Raw genomic sequence first — 19,235 nt, forward strand, 5'->3', positions numbered from 1 at the left:
ATTTCTTATTCTTTTGCATGTTTGTCACACAAAATGTTTCTGATCATCAAACACATTTAACTATTAGTCAAAGATAACACAAGTAAACACAAAATGCAGTTTTTAAATGAGGGTTTTTATTATTTAGGGAGAAAAGAAATCCAAACCTGTGTGAAAAAGTAATTGCCCCCTGAACCTAATAACTGGTTGGGCCACCCTTAGCAGCAATAACTGCAATCAAGCGTTTGCGATAACTTGCAACGAGTCTTTTACAGCGCTCTGGAGGAATTTTGGCCCACTCATCTTTGCAGAATTGTTGTAATTCAGCTTTATTTGAGGGTTTTCTGGCATGAACCGCCTTTTTAAGGTCATGCCACAACATCTCAATAGGATTCAGGTCAGGACTTTGACTAGGCCACTCCAAAGTCTTCATTTTGTTTTTCTTCAGCCATTCAGAGGTGGATTTGCTGGTGTGTTTTGGGTCATTGTCCTGCTGCTGCACCCAAGATCGCTTCAGCTTGAGTTGATGAACAGATGGCCGGACATTCTCCTTCAGGATTTTTTGGTAGACAGTAGAATTCATGGTTCCATCTATCACAGCAAGTCTTCCAGGTCCTGAAGCAGCAAAACAACCCCAGACCATCACACTACCACCACCATATTTTACTGTTGGTATGATGTTCTTTTTCTGAAATGCTGTGTTACTTTTACGCCAGATGTAACGGGACGCGCACCTTACAAAAAGTTCAACTTTTGTCTCGTCGGTCCACAAGGTATTTTCCCAAAAGTCTTGGCAATCATTGAGATGTTTTTTTAGCAAAATTGAGACGAGCCTTAATGTTCTTTTTGCTTAAAAGTGGTTTGCGCCTTGGAAATCTGCCATGCAGGCCGTTTTTGCCCAGTCTCTTTCTTATGGTGGAGTCGTGAACACTGACCTTAATTGAGGCAAGTGAGGCCTGCAGTTCTTTAGATGTTGTCCTGGGGTCTTTTGTGGCCTCTCGGATGAGTTGTCTCTGCGCTCTTGGGGTAATTTTGGTCGGCCGGCCACTCCTGGGAAGGTTCACCACTGTTCCATGTTTTTGCCATTTGTGGATAATGGCTCTCACTGTGGTTTGCTGGAGTCCCAAAGCTTTAGAAATGGCTTTATAACCTTTGAAATTGAACTCAGGTGTGATAAACCACAGTTAAGTTATTTTTTAACAAGGGGGGCAATCACTTTTTCACACAGGCCCATGTAGATTTGGAGATTTTTCTCCCTTAATAACGTAAACCTTCATTTAAAAACTGCATTTTGTGTTCAATTATGTTATCTTTGACTAATAGTTAACGGTTTTTGATGAGCAGAAACATTTAAGTGTGACAAACATGCAAAAGAATAAGAAATCAGGAAGGGGGCAAATAGTTTTTCACACCACTGTACATATATAGTATACATACCCAACACTAAATAAGTTCTCTGCACTCAATCTTAGAAGTATATTAAAGGGAATTAATACACATTTTACAAATAACTACTAAAATATCCTCAGCTTTAAACAAAAGACCTGACAACTTGCTCCATGCTCTTAAGTGAGTTTTTATAAAGTGCCAGATTAAGTATTTAAGCATTTAAAAGGCTCCTGACACAAGATTTTAAACAAGACCTGCGACTCCATAGACTTTGCAAAATATTGCAGTTCAGTAGTTCCACATTTTCTGTGTAAGCAAGGTAAAAATATCTTAATTTTAGCACAGCTGTTTCAGAAGGGTGAAACCATGCCATAGGGTTAAAAATAAAATCGTGCTTTCTATAGTCTCATACAGAACGGCTGGGTGGCAAACAATAGCCTTTGGATAAAACTGATTTGGCGTTGCTCAATGGAGGCTAAAAGGGGCATACTGTCTATGTTAACCTGCATAGCTCGTATCTGTGCTTCTCCGTTTTATACTCTGGAAAACCTACAACGTCTAAAAGTTATCTGATTTATATACCCTTAATTACCAAACAAACATAACTTCATTACAAACACAGTGGTATTTCTGTAGGGCTGTACAGCAGACAACTGACATAAAATCTTCAAAATGGGGGACTGCAGTTTATTTTAGATCTTTGCATTAACAGACTAGCTGGTTGTACTCAATAATAACTGCCATCTGTAATGAATGACACTGGGGGTGACCCATTAGGCTCTGTGTCATCAAAAAACTCACAGAACTGGGTAATGGGTAGTTGACTAAGGGTTTCAGGCCCAGATTTGAACCATGAGTGCCCAAAAGCCAATCTGCCTGCTGACGTCCCCCCCCCCGTTTTACTCAGAATGATTTGTTTTAGGTCTGAAAACTGAATGCTGCAATTAAATATTTGGAGAGTGTGAAGAGCTCATCGTTGCAGCTGAGCTCTAACACTCCACTGAACAGAATGGTGTTTAATTTGTTAAAGCCGTTTCACAGATTTAGACAAATAAATGATAAATGTGCAGATTCATTAAAAGCCTTTCCGAACAATCAGGAATGTTTGGCATTGAACATGTGTATAGAAAAGAGAAGTTTTCTTAAGATCATATTAGGACAAGGTGGTTTACCCGAATAAGGCCCACTTTGTCCCGAAGCAGACTGAATACTGCTGATCACAAGACCTTTGAAGCATGCAGTTTGGAAACAGATTAATACTCACATGTGCCTCTACTTCACCGCCAATAACTTTGCTATTCTTGAGATATTCCTCCAATGTCCCTGCCATCAGCGCATCAAAAGCTTCCACAAATGGGGCAACACCTGCACAGAATTATTATTATTATAAATTAAGAAATACTTTAGATAATGCAGTTAAAACAGTAACAATCAAATTCTGAAGAAAAGTATTATTAATAGTAATAATTAGAGCTTTAAAGCTTATAACATGCTTATACTGTATATATATATATATATATATATATATATATATATATATATATATATATATATACAGTATATACATATATATATTATAAATATGAAGAAAATGGGAAGAGGGCTATGAGCGTTTGAGGATTAAAAGGTGCTAGTTCCTTGCACTTTTGTTACATACATATAAGAAGAATCAGTTTCACAAGTATATTAGTACTGTAGGGATTGGTATATAGTAGCGTAGCTGGTACAAAATGTGGTCCTAGGCCCTCTCCTAGTTGCCAAAACCTGCATGCCTGTTTATATGGTGACTCCTTCACTCAAGTTTATCAAAATAAACCATTTTTTGTGTAGAAAGCTACCCACCAGACCTCCTACACTGGAATAGCTAAAGGTAAATGTTTTCTCCCCAAAGTGTTCTTGACTTCATTTTACACATCATTACTGATAGCTCACATTTGAATTCTTCAATTACAAAGTACTGTACCTCCATTTATGCCATTAACAACATTTTTGTCTGCTGAGTTGGAAGAATAAGAACTTGAAAGCACACATTCAAGTCGAATTACAGCTTTCTCCAGCCTGTCCATTAATCCATCCATTTCTGCCATTTTGAATACCTGAGAAACAGTTAAATAAAAATTTGTCAGCATTTCTTTACTCATGACAATCCGGCTTTACTCTATGGAGTATATTTATTATGCTGTATGAAACGAAATTCGCTGACAAAAAAATGGTCTAAAAAGCTGTATAAAATATATAGTAATATAATATAGTAAGTTCCATGGGAAGTTGCTCAAACAAAAAGCAAGTTAAATATTACGCCATTTTCACATTTTTTAAACGGCGGTGCTTGGCAACGTGTGGTGTATTATTCCACCTTTTTAACACCACCTAATAAATCTGCCTCTATATGTTGCAAATAAAAGCATTTGTTATACATTTATTCAAATGACCTGCAGGGATTCTCTCATTTCCTCATTCCGAAATACTTAGAATTCAGTTTATCTGCAGCAAAAGAGTGACTACTTTTATGTGACAAGAAAAATACTGCAGGAAATGATTGGCAGCTTTAATGCACTTAAAACACAAATAGTGATATTCTAAGTCTAGGGCAGAAGTACATGGGCGATTTACATGCGTTCCGATGCGAGGCACGTAACGCTGGCGTGAAGTTGGATGCGCCGAAAATAAGGTAAGTTATAGAAATGTTGGGTGTTGCCGCAGCGTGCAACATACAGCGTCTGCATCCGACAGTCATGTCGGATGCATGTTGCGGCAACACCTGACATTTCTATACCTTACCTTATTTTCGTCACCTTGGACTTGACGCCAGCGTTTCGTCACCTCGCGTCAGAACGCATGTAAATTGCCCAAGTAGTTTTGCCTGTAACTACTACTACTAGAATCTTATATCTTAAAAGATTAGACCCAGAAATGAGCAGGCTTTTCCCAAAAGGGGGTGGGATTGGGATGGGTTGGGTGGCTCAGGGTGTGGCCTGAAGTACCGTTTTTTAATGGAAAGATTGGGAAATAGGACATAGGGTAACAATAAGGGACACATCTATTGCCTCCTATTAACCAGTAATCACTGGTATGACATTCTAGAAAAGTGTAGTATCTGCAACTTTGAATAAGAGACTGGAATATGAAGAGGAGATGACCTCAATATAAAGATGAGTAATAAAAAGTAGCAACATTAAAATTGCAGCCTTACAGAGCCTTTGTCTTTTAGGTGAAAGTTGAAAAGACTCAGAAGAAGAAAAAGGCAAATAATTCAAAAACTCTAAAAAAAGAAAAAATGAAGGCCAATTGAAAAGTTGCTTACAGTTGGCCATTCTATACCATACTAAAAGTTAACCCAAAGTTGAACCACACCTTTAAAGAGCACATCAGGGAAGGGTCCTTTTCTGCAGAACAGGCTTCTGCCATCTTGTACCCGGCTCCTAGTTGTGGTCTGCACATGCACAGTTTAGAAAAATTTACTGTTTATTCGTTTTTATTATTTATTATCTTTCTACTCAGGCACTCTCCTATTCATATTTATTATTCTATTCTAGTCTCTTCTTCTATTCTATTCTAGTCTCTTATTCAAATCAGTAAAGGGCATTTTTTCCCCAGGCCATTGCTTCCTTTAGGAAAAAAATGTACAGACACAAGGAAAATGTAATGCAGCAATAAGCCGCCATATATGTGACTATTATTTAGAATAAAATACAGGAATGCAGGCATTCCATAATTATATAAGCCAAAAGAGAAATAAAAGGAAGCAGAAGTGGAGAGTTGAGAAAATGGAGGAGTTAATGGGGGCAAAGGAAAATATAAATGAAGGTCAAATTTAAAAGGGTGAAGGACAGGACAAAAGAGATACAAGATAGAGGAGAGAAACAAAGAACAGAAGACATATGTAGGTGGAATAGAAAAATACAATTAGTGAAAGATGGAGTTGAAGTTGACTGTGACAGGGAAAAAATGTGGAAACACTGTCGTTACATTACAATGGTGCACTCAAAAAACTCTTCCTAATTTTTTGGAAGTCATCTGTACTTTAATGCTGGCAGGGAACATGGCTGTCACAGAACGTTACGTTCCTAAACACAACCCCCAGCAACATTATTCTTTAACCCCACTCCCACATTAATAGACTGCCACAAACTGAGGGATAGGTGTTGCATGGGTTATCACCGCACTCAAGCCTATGGTGGGGGCACACAACTAATCAGACTAATCTTTCATCAAAGAAGGGAAAAAATAGGGAATGAAAGTTATAGATAAAATGAGAAATTGGGATTAAGTAAGTGGTGATCAAGGTGGACATAGGGGTTTGGGGATATTAAAGAGGCCTTCAGATACTAAATCTTTTTTATTCATCTATCTTTCTTCTTTCCATGCATCACTTTCTGATACAAGCAAACTGTAAACTGATCAATAAGTCTCGTAGCTTTGTTGCTGCAGCAATATACATTGTATGCTGATGGATACACAGAGGAAATTAACCTAACAGGAGTTTACGCCTACAAGGCACAGAGATGAAGGCAGACCAGGTTTAATTATGACAGGTCTACTTTCCCTTTTTCTGCAATTTTAGATGTAGATAATGTAAAAGTATAAAATCTGCACAACAGTGTCCTTATAAAATGTATCCAAAAGCCTGCTAATTAAAGCCTCTAATCTATTCATGTCTGCAGAAAGAAACCTGGTATGCTAGCACTCCTCCTCTGTATCCATATGTCTCCAAGCTGTCATTTTTCCTGTTCTACATGAATACATACCGCAGGAGACTGCCATAATTTGTGTGTCAATCTCTGCACGCCATTCTTCTACGCTGGGTGTAGCATTCATTTCCATGCACCGAGAGATGTAATCAACATTTCCAAAGTACTTGCAGCCTATTTAATTATATACTTCCAACAGCTACACTCCTTATATGGTGCTGAGCACAGCACAGAGCGAGCCGTATAATCAAAGAAATATATGTGTATTCTCAGCAGCTCTATATGTGAAATGTCTTAATTTATTTTAAAACTCAATGCTGATTTACAGGCTCCTTGCCGTGTGGGCTTAGGGTTTATTGTGCTAGAACAGGATCACCCACACAAGTGTATTGCATTATTGCTTGAATAGACTTTTCACACTGAAGCATGGTACTAAAAGCCACTCAGTATCTCTTTTTCGAAGCATCCAAAGATATGAGCTTGTGTAACACCTATTCCAGATCCTACGCCTTTTAAAGGGGAACTCTAAGCAATACATAATAAAAAAAATCAAATTCTAAACAGCTTTCCAGTATTCATTCATTAAAAATGTTCATTGGTTTTAAAGTTATTTGTAAAGCTGACTTTTCATATTCTCTGCACTGCTGGTTCTTATTCTTAAATCAATGTAGAAGAAGTCAGCTGATTAATAGACCTAAAGGAAAACTGACTAATGTTACATTGAATCAAGAGTCAAACCAAAGAACAGACATTGATTAGCAATAAAATCAATTTCAATTACATCTACAAATAACTTTAAACCATTTATAGTTTTGATTATATATTGGAAAGTTGTTAAGAGCAGTTATTGGGTGGGTTTTTAATTCCATGTGCAGTAAGGAAGATACCAAGCAACCTAAGGGCTCTTACACAAGGCCGTAAACACAGTCAATTATTTTGAAAGGGGCTGTACTCACACAGACGCATGTGTTGGGACGCAGCATGTTGCATTTCACCTGCGTCCGGCGCACATTTTAAAAAAACAGCTCTGTCTTGCTGAATTATTGGACACTGAAATGATATTACTTTATTACTTAATTACTAGAACCACTTACACTGTGAAATTAAAACAGATTCTTTTGGGTTTTCATCATACAGTATTTATTTCAATGCATTTGCTCATCTGACTTCTAAATGCAGACATATTTCTTCTGTCATGGACAAAAACTACTGACAACCTCAGAGATACTATTTGCAATATAAGGACAAAGTACAGCAATTTGTGTGGGCTTCAACGCTATCCACAACGGCACCTTATACCTTATGCCTAGTGCCAACATGGCAATTTTGTGCTTCATGCCAATGTGCCAGTGCCAATGTTGCCCTGCACCGTTACAACTGGTGTGTTTGCTCCAGAAACTCGACTATAGTTTATATAAACAAACTGCTGTGTATCCATGGAGGCAGCCATTCGAAGCTGAAAAAGGAGAAAAGGCACAGGATAAACAGCAGATAACAGATACTCTCCTGGAGTATACAATGGGATTCCCCAGAACTTATCTGTTATCTGCTGTGTATCCTGTGCTTGAATGGCTGCCCCCATGGCTACACAGCAGCTTGTTTATATGAACTAAAGTATTCCTGAAGCAAACATTTTTTACCAGTGCAGGACAACACTACATTATACTGTCATTCCTTTTAAACACTTTAATTTTTTGGTGTTACTGTTCTTAAAGGATGCATTACATCCACGGTTCACTAAATATATTGCATCTAAAGCACAAAAATGGAAAATTACACTTTTTTTTTTTTTTCCTATAATGTAGTATTTTAGTCAGAATTCAAGCATAATAGCAAGTGCATCATAAACAGCTGGCACCACAGCCTGCATGTGATCTACCAGAGCACTTTGGTAAAGTGTGCCAAAAAGTCTGCACTAGTTTTCTTGTACACAGATTATCATTTTCACTATGCCAATGCTAGTGGCATCAATAAAGCCATTAGAATGCAAATCATTGTGTGCAGATTAGTTACATGTGTAGACACCACCTACAATGAGAACTCTGGAAGTAACATCTTCTTAAGACAAGTGTTATTTCCGTTGGCCCTGTACTGTCTCTAGGTACAAGCTACAAGGCATATGTATACCTGTAACAGGGCATGGCCTAAATTGCTTTTTAATACTGAAAGATGCTTATGTGAGTTGCTTGCCCTGACGATATTGAAACCCATGGATCTCCCTGGTAGCTGATCTACAACAAAGCTAAATAATTTATATGGCCCCCAGCAGCATCCTTCCCAAAGGCCCCATAGACATGTTCCTAGGACATTATCACTTTGGCCTATATAAAAATTGTATACCAATACAATACAGAAGTACATAACTGTAAAAAAAACCTGATCCCCTGTAAAAATGAATAATTATTGAATCAGGCAAACAATAGAATGACCCAATACGAAAGTTTGTCACAAAGCAACTGTTATAATTAACAAATATAGCAAATTGTAATAATTTAGAGAGTTGCAGCCTGAGTTACTGAGCTGCTAGAGGAGGAAAACCTTAAATGTAAATCTTAGAGACACGATAATAACAAAAAGCAGAAAACAAACGTAACTGAAAATAATAAGTCCAAATGTAAAAAACGAATCCGGGATTGAAGTTCCCCCAAAATCCAGCAACTTCTTTTAGGGCCCTCCTCTGCCCAAACAAAAGCTTCACAGAAATAAACGATGTTGCTGTATCCCTCAGAGAGGAGGGGGAGATAACAGAAAGTTTATATAGTGTAGTAATTTCAATATTGAGTAAAATACACCAACAGTGTCCTCCAAACCTTACTTGATGAGAGACCAAAACCTAAGTGCTAGAAGGACTTTACAAGGACATTTCAATGTGACATACCAGTGTGTTTTTAAAAGCGCTTCTGCACAGGATATCTGTTTTATCTCCCCAACAAGAGATTCAGGAAGAAGGAGCCTGGATGAGAGACCATCCTGTTTGTGTTTCACTTAGTTGAAACTCACTTCTTGTGAGTATATAATACCACCGGAAAGCAACAATCCGGATTTGTGTTGCTAACCTCACTATCCCTTAGTTACGGACCCACCCACCCCTGTCTGTTCTCTTTTCTTCCTGTTTAAAATAAGGGTGAAAAAGCTATAATTGAACACACATGGTGAATAAGTTAATTTAATACACAAGTGTATGTTCTTTTTGCATCACAGTAAAAAAGTGTTTTAGTAAGGTTTGGAGGACACTGTGGGTGTATTTTACTTAATATTGAAATTACTACACTATATAAACTTTCTGTTATCTCCCCCTTCCTCTCTGAGGGATACATCAACATCGTTTATTTCTATGTAACTGAAAATAAGTTGTCGTATCTGGTATTATTTTGCTTTATAAGAATTCAATCCATAAAGCTTGGTTGGGGACATGTTTGGGTGAATAAGGTCACGTCATGAAATGTTTAGCTGCATGACCAATATTGAGCCTTTTTTACATTTTATGAATATTCACTGATATATTGATGTGATTCAACTTTTAACCTAGCCACAAATTTCCCCCACCCCCAAACAAAATGGCTCGAAATGTCAAAACTTGCGCTTCAGTCATTATGATCTTAAAGGGGTGGTTCACCTTTAAGTTAACTTTTGGTATGTTATAGAATGGCTTATTCTAAGCAACTTTTCAATTGTTATTCATTTCTTCTTTTTTCTAGTTTCTGAATTACCGTATATGCCGAGTTTTTCAGCATCCAAAATGTGCTGAAAAAGTCTACCTCGGCTTATACTCGGGTCAGCGGTACCCGACCCGAGTAGCTGAGATTGCAGTGACTTTTAATCATTCCTATACCAACAGTTCACTTGGGGAGAGACTGCAATATCCCACAATGCCCTCTGTTGGTTATATGAAAGAACAGTGCGCCCTCTGTTGGTTATATGAAAGAATAACAGTAACTGCAATATCACACAGCGCCATCTGTTGGTTGTATGAAAGAATAACAGTGACTGCAATATCACACAGCGCCATCTGTTGGTTGTATGAAAGAATAACAGTGCACCCTCTGTTGGTTATATGAAAGATTAACAGTGACTGCAATATCACACAGCGCCCTCTGTTGGTTATATTAAAGAATAACAGTGACTGCAATATCACACAGCACCCTCTGTTGGTTATATGAAAGAATAACAGTGCGCTCTCTGTTGGTTATATGAAAGAATAACAGTGACTGCAATATCACACAGCACCCTCTGTTGGTTATATGAAAGAATAAAAGTGACTGCAATATCACACAGCGCCATCTGTTGGTTATATGCAAGAATAACAGTGACTGCAATATCACACAGTGCCCTCTGTTGGTTATATGAAAGATTAACAGTGACTGCAATATCACACAGCGCCCTCTGTTGGTTATATGAAAGAATAACAGTGACTGCAATATCACACAGTGCCCTCTGTTGGTTATATGAAAGAATAACAGTGACTGCAATATCACACAGTGCCCTCTGTTGGTTATATGAAAGAATAACAGTGACTGCAATATCACACAGCGCCCTCTGTTGGTTATACGAAAGATTAACAGTGATGGCAATATCAAACAGCACCCTCTGCACATGGTAGTGGGACAGTGGGACAATGCACACAGTAATCCGTTTGGCAATTCTCTGTCACCATCAATTTTGCAAAGAAGTCCGGTTGATTGCTGGGGGGGTCGCTTTGGCAGAATATGCGCTGCTGGGAGACAGGGCTGTAGTTGTGTCTAGGCTTATACTAGAGTCAATAAGTTTTCCCAGTTTTCGTAGGTAAAATTTGGTACCTCGACTTATACTCGGGTCGGCTTATACTCGAGTATATACGGTATTTGCCTTCTTCTTCTGACTCTTTTGAATTTTCAAATGAGTGTCACTAAACCCATTTAAAAACAAATGCTCTGCAATGCTATACATTTATTATTGCCTCTTTTGATTACTTATCTTTCTGTTTAGGACCTCTTCTATTCATATTCTAGTCTCTTAGTCATATAAGTGCATGGTTGCTAGGGTCATTTGGACCCTATCAACTAGATTACTGAAACTGCAAACCAGAGAGCTGCTGAATAAAAAGCCAAAAAAACAAATATTAAAAAAAAATCAATGCCAATTGCAAATTGTCTCAGAATATCACTCTGTACATCATACTAGAAGTTCATTTAAAGGTGAACAACCCCTTTACATCACCTTGGAATTTTTGCAGTAATTATTCAAAAGTATGAAGGGGATTGGTCATCCTAAAGTGAGAATTTATGATTTGAAAGCAATGAAGCTACTTTTTACCAAATAAATCTGTCTGGTTAAATAAAGATGTTCAGATAAGCATTTATGACTTCACCTTTAAGCCACTGGCATACAGTACATCTCTCAGCATGCAATCTCTTTATATTTGTATTAGACTGGGCCTTCTAGTGACTTTCAAGTCCTATTCTCACAAAATCTAAATGTAAATGCAAAATGTTATAGGTTTCATTTATACCTAGGGTCGGAATAAGAAAGTGTTGCTGGGCATTGTCGTTGACTGGGGCCCATTCTAGTACTATGGCAGGTCAGTCTGAGCTAACTTTACAGCACTATATTGTGCACATCCACCCTCCTTGGTCCCCAAGACAGGGCTTATTGAAAATCTAAGAACATAACATAATGTCCACAATATAATACAGCCTCAATGTCACACACATATGTGGGTGTCCTTGTGAGTGAATTGCAAAATGTAATTGTAAATAAATGTGAACAATAAACTGACAATAAAACAACACTTACTGTATTATTTCAGTATACATTCCTAGTGTTTTATTCAATAATTTAACTAAAATTTGCTTAATCGCATTTGATGTCAGTGTTGGGCTGACGTATGTCCTACTTACCTTGCTCTATCTATGTCACCTGATGTTTTTAGTTCTGCCCTCTCCTTAACCCAGAAGAAATAAGACACTAACTATCCAGTCTTCATTTTACCCCTGAGATATGATCTGGGCATACATCACTGAATCTTGTATGAACCTCCTACGTGTGAATTATTCATTGATATGCTTCCTGAGCCTCTCCTTCACACACAGACAGTACTTAATAAATGTCATTGTTCACACACTTATTAACTGGGTGCAGACAACTATTGACAATGCCAAAATACTAGGAAGATTTGCTTCAAGGAAACTCTATACTAAAATATTAGGGAAGCAAACCAATAAGGCCAACACCAGCATCCCAAATTCTAATGCACATATGCCTCTATAGTATGATTGTTAGGTCTCAAAATGTAAATTAAAAAAAGACTGTCTCTTTGTACAATACAATAGTATAGTCTATGCTATATAAAGTTACAAGACCACTTGCTGAACTCACTCTTGTGACTATTCTTGCCTGCAGCTGCTCAAACAATAAGCCATTGTTTCCTTATAATCAGGCATTATACAGCTTAATTATTATATAGTACACAACTGCACACCAGATAATGCAAATAACTAGTACATATATGTGATATTATTTCCTCTAGTTCAGGGGTCCCCAACCTTTTTTACCTGTGAGCCACATTCAAATGTAAAAAGAGTTGGGGAGCAACACAAGCATAAAAAAGTCACTTGGGGTGCAAAATAAGGGCTGTGATTGGCTATTTGGTAGCCCCTATGTGGACTGGTAGCCTACAGGAGTCTCTACTTAGCACTATACTCAGTTTTTATGCAACCAAAACTTGCTTTCAAGCTTGGAATTCAAAAATAAGCACCTGCTTTAAGGACCCTGAGAGCAACATCCAAGGGGTTGGAGAGCAACATGTTGCTCGCGAGCTACTGGTTGGGGACCACTGCTCTAGTTCATATTCACCTTTGAGTTTTTCTTTTTGTATGATGTAGCGAGTAATATTCTGAGACAATTGGTTTTCATTTTTTATTATTTGTGGGTTTTTTGAGTTTTTTAGCTTTTTATTCAGCAGTTCTCCAGTTTGCAATTTCAGTCTAAATTACCCTAGCAACCATACATTGATTTGAATAATAAATTAGAATATGAATAGGAGAGGGCCTGAATAGAAAGATGAGTAATAAAAAATATCAATAACAATACATTTGTAGCCTTACAGAGCATTTGTTTTTTAGATGGGTCAGTGACCCCCATTTGAAAGCTGGAAAGAATCAGAAGAAGAAGGCAAATAATTCAAAAACTAGAAAAAAGAAAAAATGAACACCAATGGAAAAGTTGCTTAAAATTAGCCATCCTATAACATACCAAAAGTTAACTTAAAGGTTGTTAAGAGTGGACTCTCAACAGCTACACCAGGTGTAAAGACAACAGGTGTCCTTCTCCAGTGTTAGAACTACTGCATTACTTACATACTGCAAGCTGCCACAGCTGCACATACACAAACATTATATTACATATTAATTCTTTAGAACTCTTACAAACAACCAATGCAAAATATGAAAACCACGGTTTTGTGTTATAAGAAAGAATAATACCCCTTCTATGAAATGTATATTTAATAGTCCACTCATATTGTAAATTAAAAGAATGTTGGAAGTCAGAGACATATTCCATGACCATATAAAGGCAGAATTCCCCAGGTCAATACAGATTGTGGAACTATGTATGACTTCTAGCATCCTCATAGATTTACACTCTTTTTGTAATGCTCACGTTTAGTCAATGAATCGTGTGACACAAATGGCATCACTAAACTTTTTGTCTTTTAACGAGCTATTCATAGCATTATATTTATACTAGCATAAATCACTGTTCTGTCACCTGTGTAAAAACAATGTGATTTGTGTCTTTATATGCATTGGATGACATACACTATCTTATAATATGGCTAGTATTAATCTTTATTCATTTAACCTCTATACCAGTTCTGTAGCACCCAAAGAAATACATTCCAGAATACAGATAGTCTTGTCACTTATTCTGGAAACAATATTATATTCTTATAGATTCTTGTTGGTGTTTAAGCTCCCATGTTGTTTTATCAACAGCAGTGGTTCCCAAAGGCCAGAGCAGTGGCAATGGGGGAAAGCTCAGCCCTAAGGCCTAAGCTGAGAAAGGGTGAGATTTCAATTGGCCTTCAATGTTTTTTCTTCTTCTGACTCTTTAAAGCTTTCAAACAGGGGTCACTGACCCCATCCAAAAAATAAATGCTCTGTAAGGCTACAAATGTATTGCTACTTCTGTTTAATCATCTTTCTATTCAGACCCTCTAATATTCATATTATAACCTCTTATTCAAATCAATGCATGGTTGTTACTGGAGAATGAAATAACTCAAAAACCACAAGTAATAAAAAATGAAAGCCAAATGCAAAGTGTCTCAGAATATCACTCACTAAAGGTGAGCAACCCATTTAGCAGAACAGTGGCATCTATATGTGACTATATGCATTTAGCATATATAAATTAGGGATGCACCGAATCCAGGATTCGGTTCGGGGTCGGCCAGGATTCGGATTCGGCTGAATCCTTCTGCCTGGCCAAAATGAATCCAAACCCTAGGGGTAGGAGGGAAATTGTGTGGCTTTTTGTCACAAAACAAGGAAGTAAAAACAGTTTTCCCCTTCCCACCCCAAATTAGGATTCAGATTCGGTTTGGTATTCGGCCGAATCTTTTGCAAAGGATTCGGGGGTTCGGCTGAATCCAAAAAAGTGGATTTGGTGCATCCCTAATATAAATATAATTGAAGCAGTGCATTTACTCACAGCAACAACTCAGCTCTTTGCTTTCATTTTCAAAACCAATTGCTGCTTGGCTGCTACTTCTACAGTTTAGCACCTGAATTCTTCTAGTGTAACAAGTGAGGCAGCACAAGAGCCATGACTATCGAGTAAATTACAACCCATTTTAGTATGATGTAGAGAGTGATATTCTAAGACAATTTGCAATTTGTTTTCATTTTTTTTTATTTGTGGCTTTTGAGTTATTTAGCTTTTTATTCAGCAGCTCTTCAATTTGCATCTTAAGCAATCTGGTAACTAGGGTCCAAATTACCCTAGCAATCAGTAACGTAACAAGAGGGGGCGGGCCCTGGCGCGGGACGTGCTGCCGGGACCCCAGCCCCCCTCCGTACTCTGTTTTCTGGTTGCGTGCAGTGGCGCGAGCTGCTGGGGGCCCTGAGGGGGTGCGGGCCCTGGCCCAATCGCACCCCCTGCTCCCCCAGTAGTTAGGCCACTGCTAGCAATCAAATGCATTACTGGAATATGAATAGGAGAGGGTCTGAATAGAAGGAGCGGTGATAAAAAGTAACAATAACGATACATTTGTAGCCTTACAGAGCATTTGTTTTTTAGAAGGGAGCCAGCAACACCCATTTGAAAGCTGCAAAGAGTCAGAAGAAAAAGGCAAATAACTATAAAACTATAAAATATAGATATGAAAACCAATGCAAAAGTTGCTTAGAATTGGCCGTTCTATAACATAATAAATAATAAAAAATTCAACCATAAACTTAAAAAAAACCTACCCTACATAGACCCCCCTCCCACCTCCCCCCCAGCCTAAGTGTTACCCCGGGCAAATGCTCATAACATTTTACTTACCTCTCAGTACAGAATTAGGCATCGGAGTTCACAGGCGCCATCTTCAGCCGCTTCGGTAATCTTTGGAATGAGACTGGTGCTTCGACGAGTATCGAGAGTTTCAGAGCATGCGCAGTTGTCGTGGAATAGAAGATTGCTCCAACTGCGCATGCGCCGACATGCCAGTCTCATTCCGAAGATTTCCGAAGAGAAGAAGATGGCACCCATGAACTCCGATGCTTGAATTTGCACAGAAGGGTAAGTAAAACGTATGGGGTATTTGCCCGGGTTAACACTTAGGCTGGGGGGGAGGAGGAAGGGGATCTATGTAGGGTAGGGGGGAAGGGTTTTTTTTAAGTTTAGGGTTAAGTTTAAAGGTGAACCACCCCTTTAATGATGTAATTGCTTATTATGGGTAATTTTGGATGTGATTTGTGTTACATGATTTACTGAAACTTGTGTATTACAACAAATAATGTTCCCCCTATTGTAAAATATAGGGATATTATAAGTCACCTCGGAGTTCGATGACATGTATAACAGCACTTGATCAGTCTTGATCAGTCTTGTGCTTTTATACAATGGTGGAACTCCTTGATGACTAAAGATATTCTTATGATTTACAACAGGGTATACATTTTCTTTTAAAAAAAACTGAGCATGAAGTCTTGGACGCATATGGACCTGTTTACAAATAACACAAAAGACAAATTCTCTGGTGTATATACATAATAAGCTCTTTCAGGGATCTAATTTCTGTAGTTAGCTGCGTTGGGACTTCCAGAATCTTAGTTATTATTATTATTTGGTTGTATGTGGGTGCTTATAAATACATGCATTCATACCAAAATATTCCTTTCTTTTTACTTTAAATATAACAAGTCCATAGGGCATTTCTGCATATATTGCACAGGCTACTAACCACTATGTTGCTAGATTGGTGGGAAAAGTAGGTGTGTATTTCATCGTCATCATTACTAGTTATTTATAAAGCACCAGCAAGTTACACAGCACTTTACATTAATATAACAGAAACAGGGCACTTCCATTAATTTAACAAAGAAGGTTTACAGAATAAGAATGGGCCCTGCTCAAAGAGCTTACAATCTAACGGGTAAGTTTGCAGTCCCAGGTTCATTTGAGGGTTGAGGCATAACGCAGCCATGCACATTTTACTTAGCATATTACTAGAATTTCTTACTCTGTAAATGTAAATCAGAACTAGATTTAAACAAGCCAATATCTCATTTGCAAATAGGAAATGCCAAGCAATGGAATTATATCATTCCATAAATGACTGATCCCAAGACAAATGTAATAAATAAACACAGGGGTATGTCTTTGTTATTTCTTTTGGGCTAATTTACAATAAATATATAGCTAAAATATTATACATAGCAAGCAAATAAGCTGACTGCCACTGCACCTTTAAAACAGACCACAATGGCTGCTACAATAAATGAAGGCTAGCCACTTGGTGTGTGAGTGGGTGCAGTAAAGGATCACATAGGGATGGCCAGCCTGAAGCTGTTGTTAAAGTAAAACCCTCATTATTCGCTGTGGTGGGGGCACATATTAAAAACTGTACATCTGCTGCTAATGGCAGTCACTAGAAGGAAGGGGTCAGTGATCACTAATGTGTCACAGCTGACAAGAGTGGCTATTGCTGGACATTTGCCTGCTGATGCTGGGAGATGTATACATTTCCCACAACCTGCACCCCCTCCAAACACATCTTATCTGCTGCTTTCTGCCAATCTACTGCCAACCCCCATCCCCTCCCACCCCAATAAATCCACAGCACAGAGCTACTTACCTGCCTGCTCGTGTTGTTGTGGGCGCGGGTTTAGTATCAAAATGAAGCAGACGCGTGAGGTAAAAATGCAGAGAAATTGGGCAGCAATGAGGGGCCGATACTCAGGCGCCTGTGCGCAATGTGTCAGTTGTGCAGGAGAGGAGTCTCCGCTTCCCGGATCTCCTAATAAAGAGAAGTCTCCCTGAGGGAAGGAGACTGAGGGAAATGGCAGAAGGGGTGGGGAGAAGGAGAAGGGATGGAGAGCGAGATGGACAGAGGCAGCCTCCCGTAATTTGCCAGTAATATTGCAATGCCAGAGCCTAGCTAGATAGGCATCTCTCCAGCTTTTGTTGCACTACAGTTCCCAGCGTTGCACTTTGTTCCATTGGCTCTCTGGGGAAAAATGTAGTAGTAGTTCAACCGAAAATGGAGAACGGCAGGAAAAAATGACAGGAAAAAATGTTTCCACATGGTGAAATAAGGCCCATATCAATAATAAAAAAAAGAAATAACATAGGCAGACGTGCATAAGGCTCAGTAATGACACTTGCAAGTGCAAAAGCAGCAACAAATTGGCAAGTTCTTGTTTTAGTCACAATGCAGCATTTTCTTTAGAAAACCAGCATAATAATAAAAAACAGCTGCTGAATAGTGTGCCTTGTAAAGCTGGCAATAGACGCAAATCGAATGATTGGACTTCCCCATCTCCCGACCTGCCACTAACCTTTCAGATCAAATAAAGTAGTAAAGAACAGATCAGCCGATATTCTGCCCCTACAGCAATCGTACGAAAATTATGTCCGTCAAAAGTTAGTGACAGTCTCCCTCTGAAAATCGTACGATCGGCAATACATACAGAGATATTATCGGCAGCCGACAGAAATCTTTTAACCTGGCCGATCGACCGATCTCCATGAGACGAAAAATGACGGGACTTTCCACACATGGTCCGAAAATCGTACGAAACGAGGATTCGTACGATCGGATCTTTGCGTCTATGGCCAGATTTAGTTGCAGGCAATTTAACAATGAATATTAGCATCTACTATGGCAGCTCGCATGCACACAAGGAGGAGTTTTTCAGGGCAAATTGCCTCACTAATGGCGTTAATGTGTCGTTTACTAGACTAGACACACTAAGGGACTGTGGAAGTAACATCTCCTTAGAGGATTCCTTAAATTTATAATCCTTGTACTCCCTGTAATCGGGACAGGCTGAACCAAAGTTTATGCGCAGTATAAGAAAAGTTTGGAAGTAGATTTTAGAAAATGACAATTTCAACTGATTAAAAATCTGCTTGCTGACATAGCAATGGTGTATTCTGCCACTGGATAATTGTCTTTGCTTCTTAAGATGGCCATAGATTTTTAAAAGATCAGATCCTGATCGTGAGACCACGATCTTCTCAGAACGATCGTATGATCGTACGAATTTACCATCAACTAAAAAGACCAATTTGCCAGGAAAACAAAGGGGAGCTGCCTGCTTGGCCCTGCAAACATAGATAGATTGCACTGGGGCCGACAAAGATTTTTTGACCTGGCCGATCAATTTCCTGACAGATGTCGGCCGAAAAATCGTAATCGATCGTTCGAATCCCACTAACTGCACGATAATTTCGAAGGATCGGTCGGGCTTCCCTAAAATCTGTCGTTCGGCAAGAAGAATCTTCGCGTCTATGGGGAGTTTAAGTGTGGGAATTGTATACCGAAGAAAAGAGAAATTTATATAGAGAATTAAACATAATGCTAATTAACTAACACTAAAACCAGAAGACGCTTGCATATTATATGACATACAGTCACCTTCTTAACAAAGGGTTAAAGTCAGCTGACACAATAAATTAGAAGACCTTTCCTGTTAATAGCACACA

The 19,235-nt window shown here is 38.5% G+C and overlaps 1 protein-coding gene across 3 annotated transcripts in view; it reads right to left on the minus strand.

Annotated features, from left to right (window-relative positions):
- The window catches only part of cap2.L (cyclase associated actin cytoskeleton regulatory protein 2 L homeolog), a 70,432-nt gene extending 53,039 nt beyond the window's left edge, over window positions 1–17,393 (minus strand). Inside the window, exons 1-3 of one of the 3 annotated variants that reach the window (XM_018266430.2) lie at window positions 6,117–6,263; window positions 3,332–3,464; window positions 2,633–2,733 (exon numbers count right to left, since the gene is read on the minus strand). In XM_018266430.2, coding sequence (XP_018121919.1) covers window positions 2,633–2,733; window positions 3,332–3,455 — 225 coding nt within the window. In that variant the 5' untranslated portion in view covers window positions 3,456–3,464; window positions 6,117–6,263. 3 annotated transcript variants of the gene reach the window in all.
- Window positions 17,394–19,235: the final 1,842 nt, after the last annotated feature.

This window comes from Xenopus laevis, chromosome 6L (assembly GCF_017654675.1).
Source record: "Xenopus laevis strain J_2021 chromosome 6L, Xenopus_laevis_v10.1, whole genome shotgun sequence".
Taxonomy (NCBI): Eukaryota; Metazoa; Chordata; class Amphibia; order Anura; family Pipidae; genus Xenopus; species Xenopus laevis.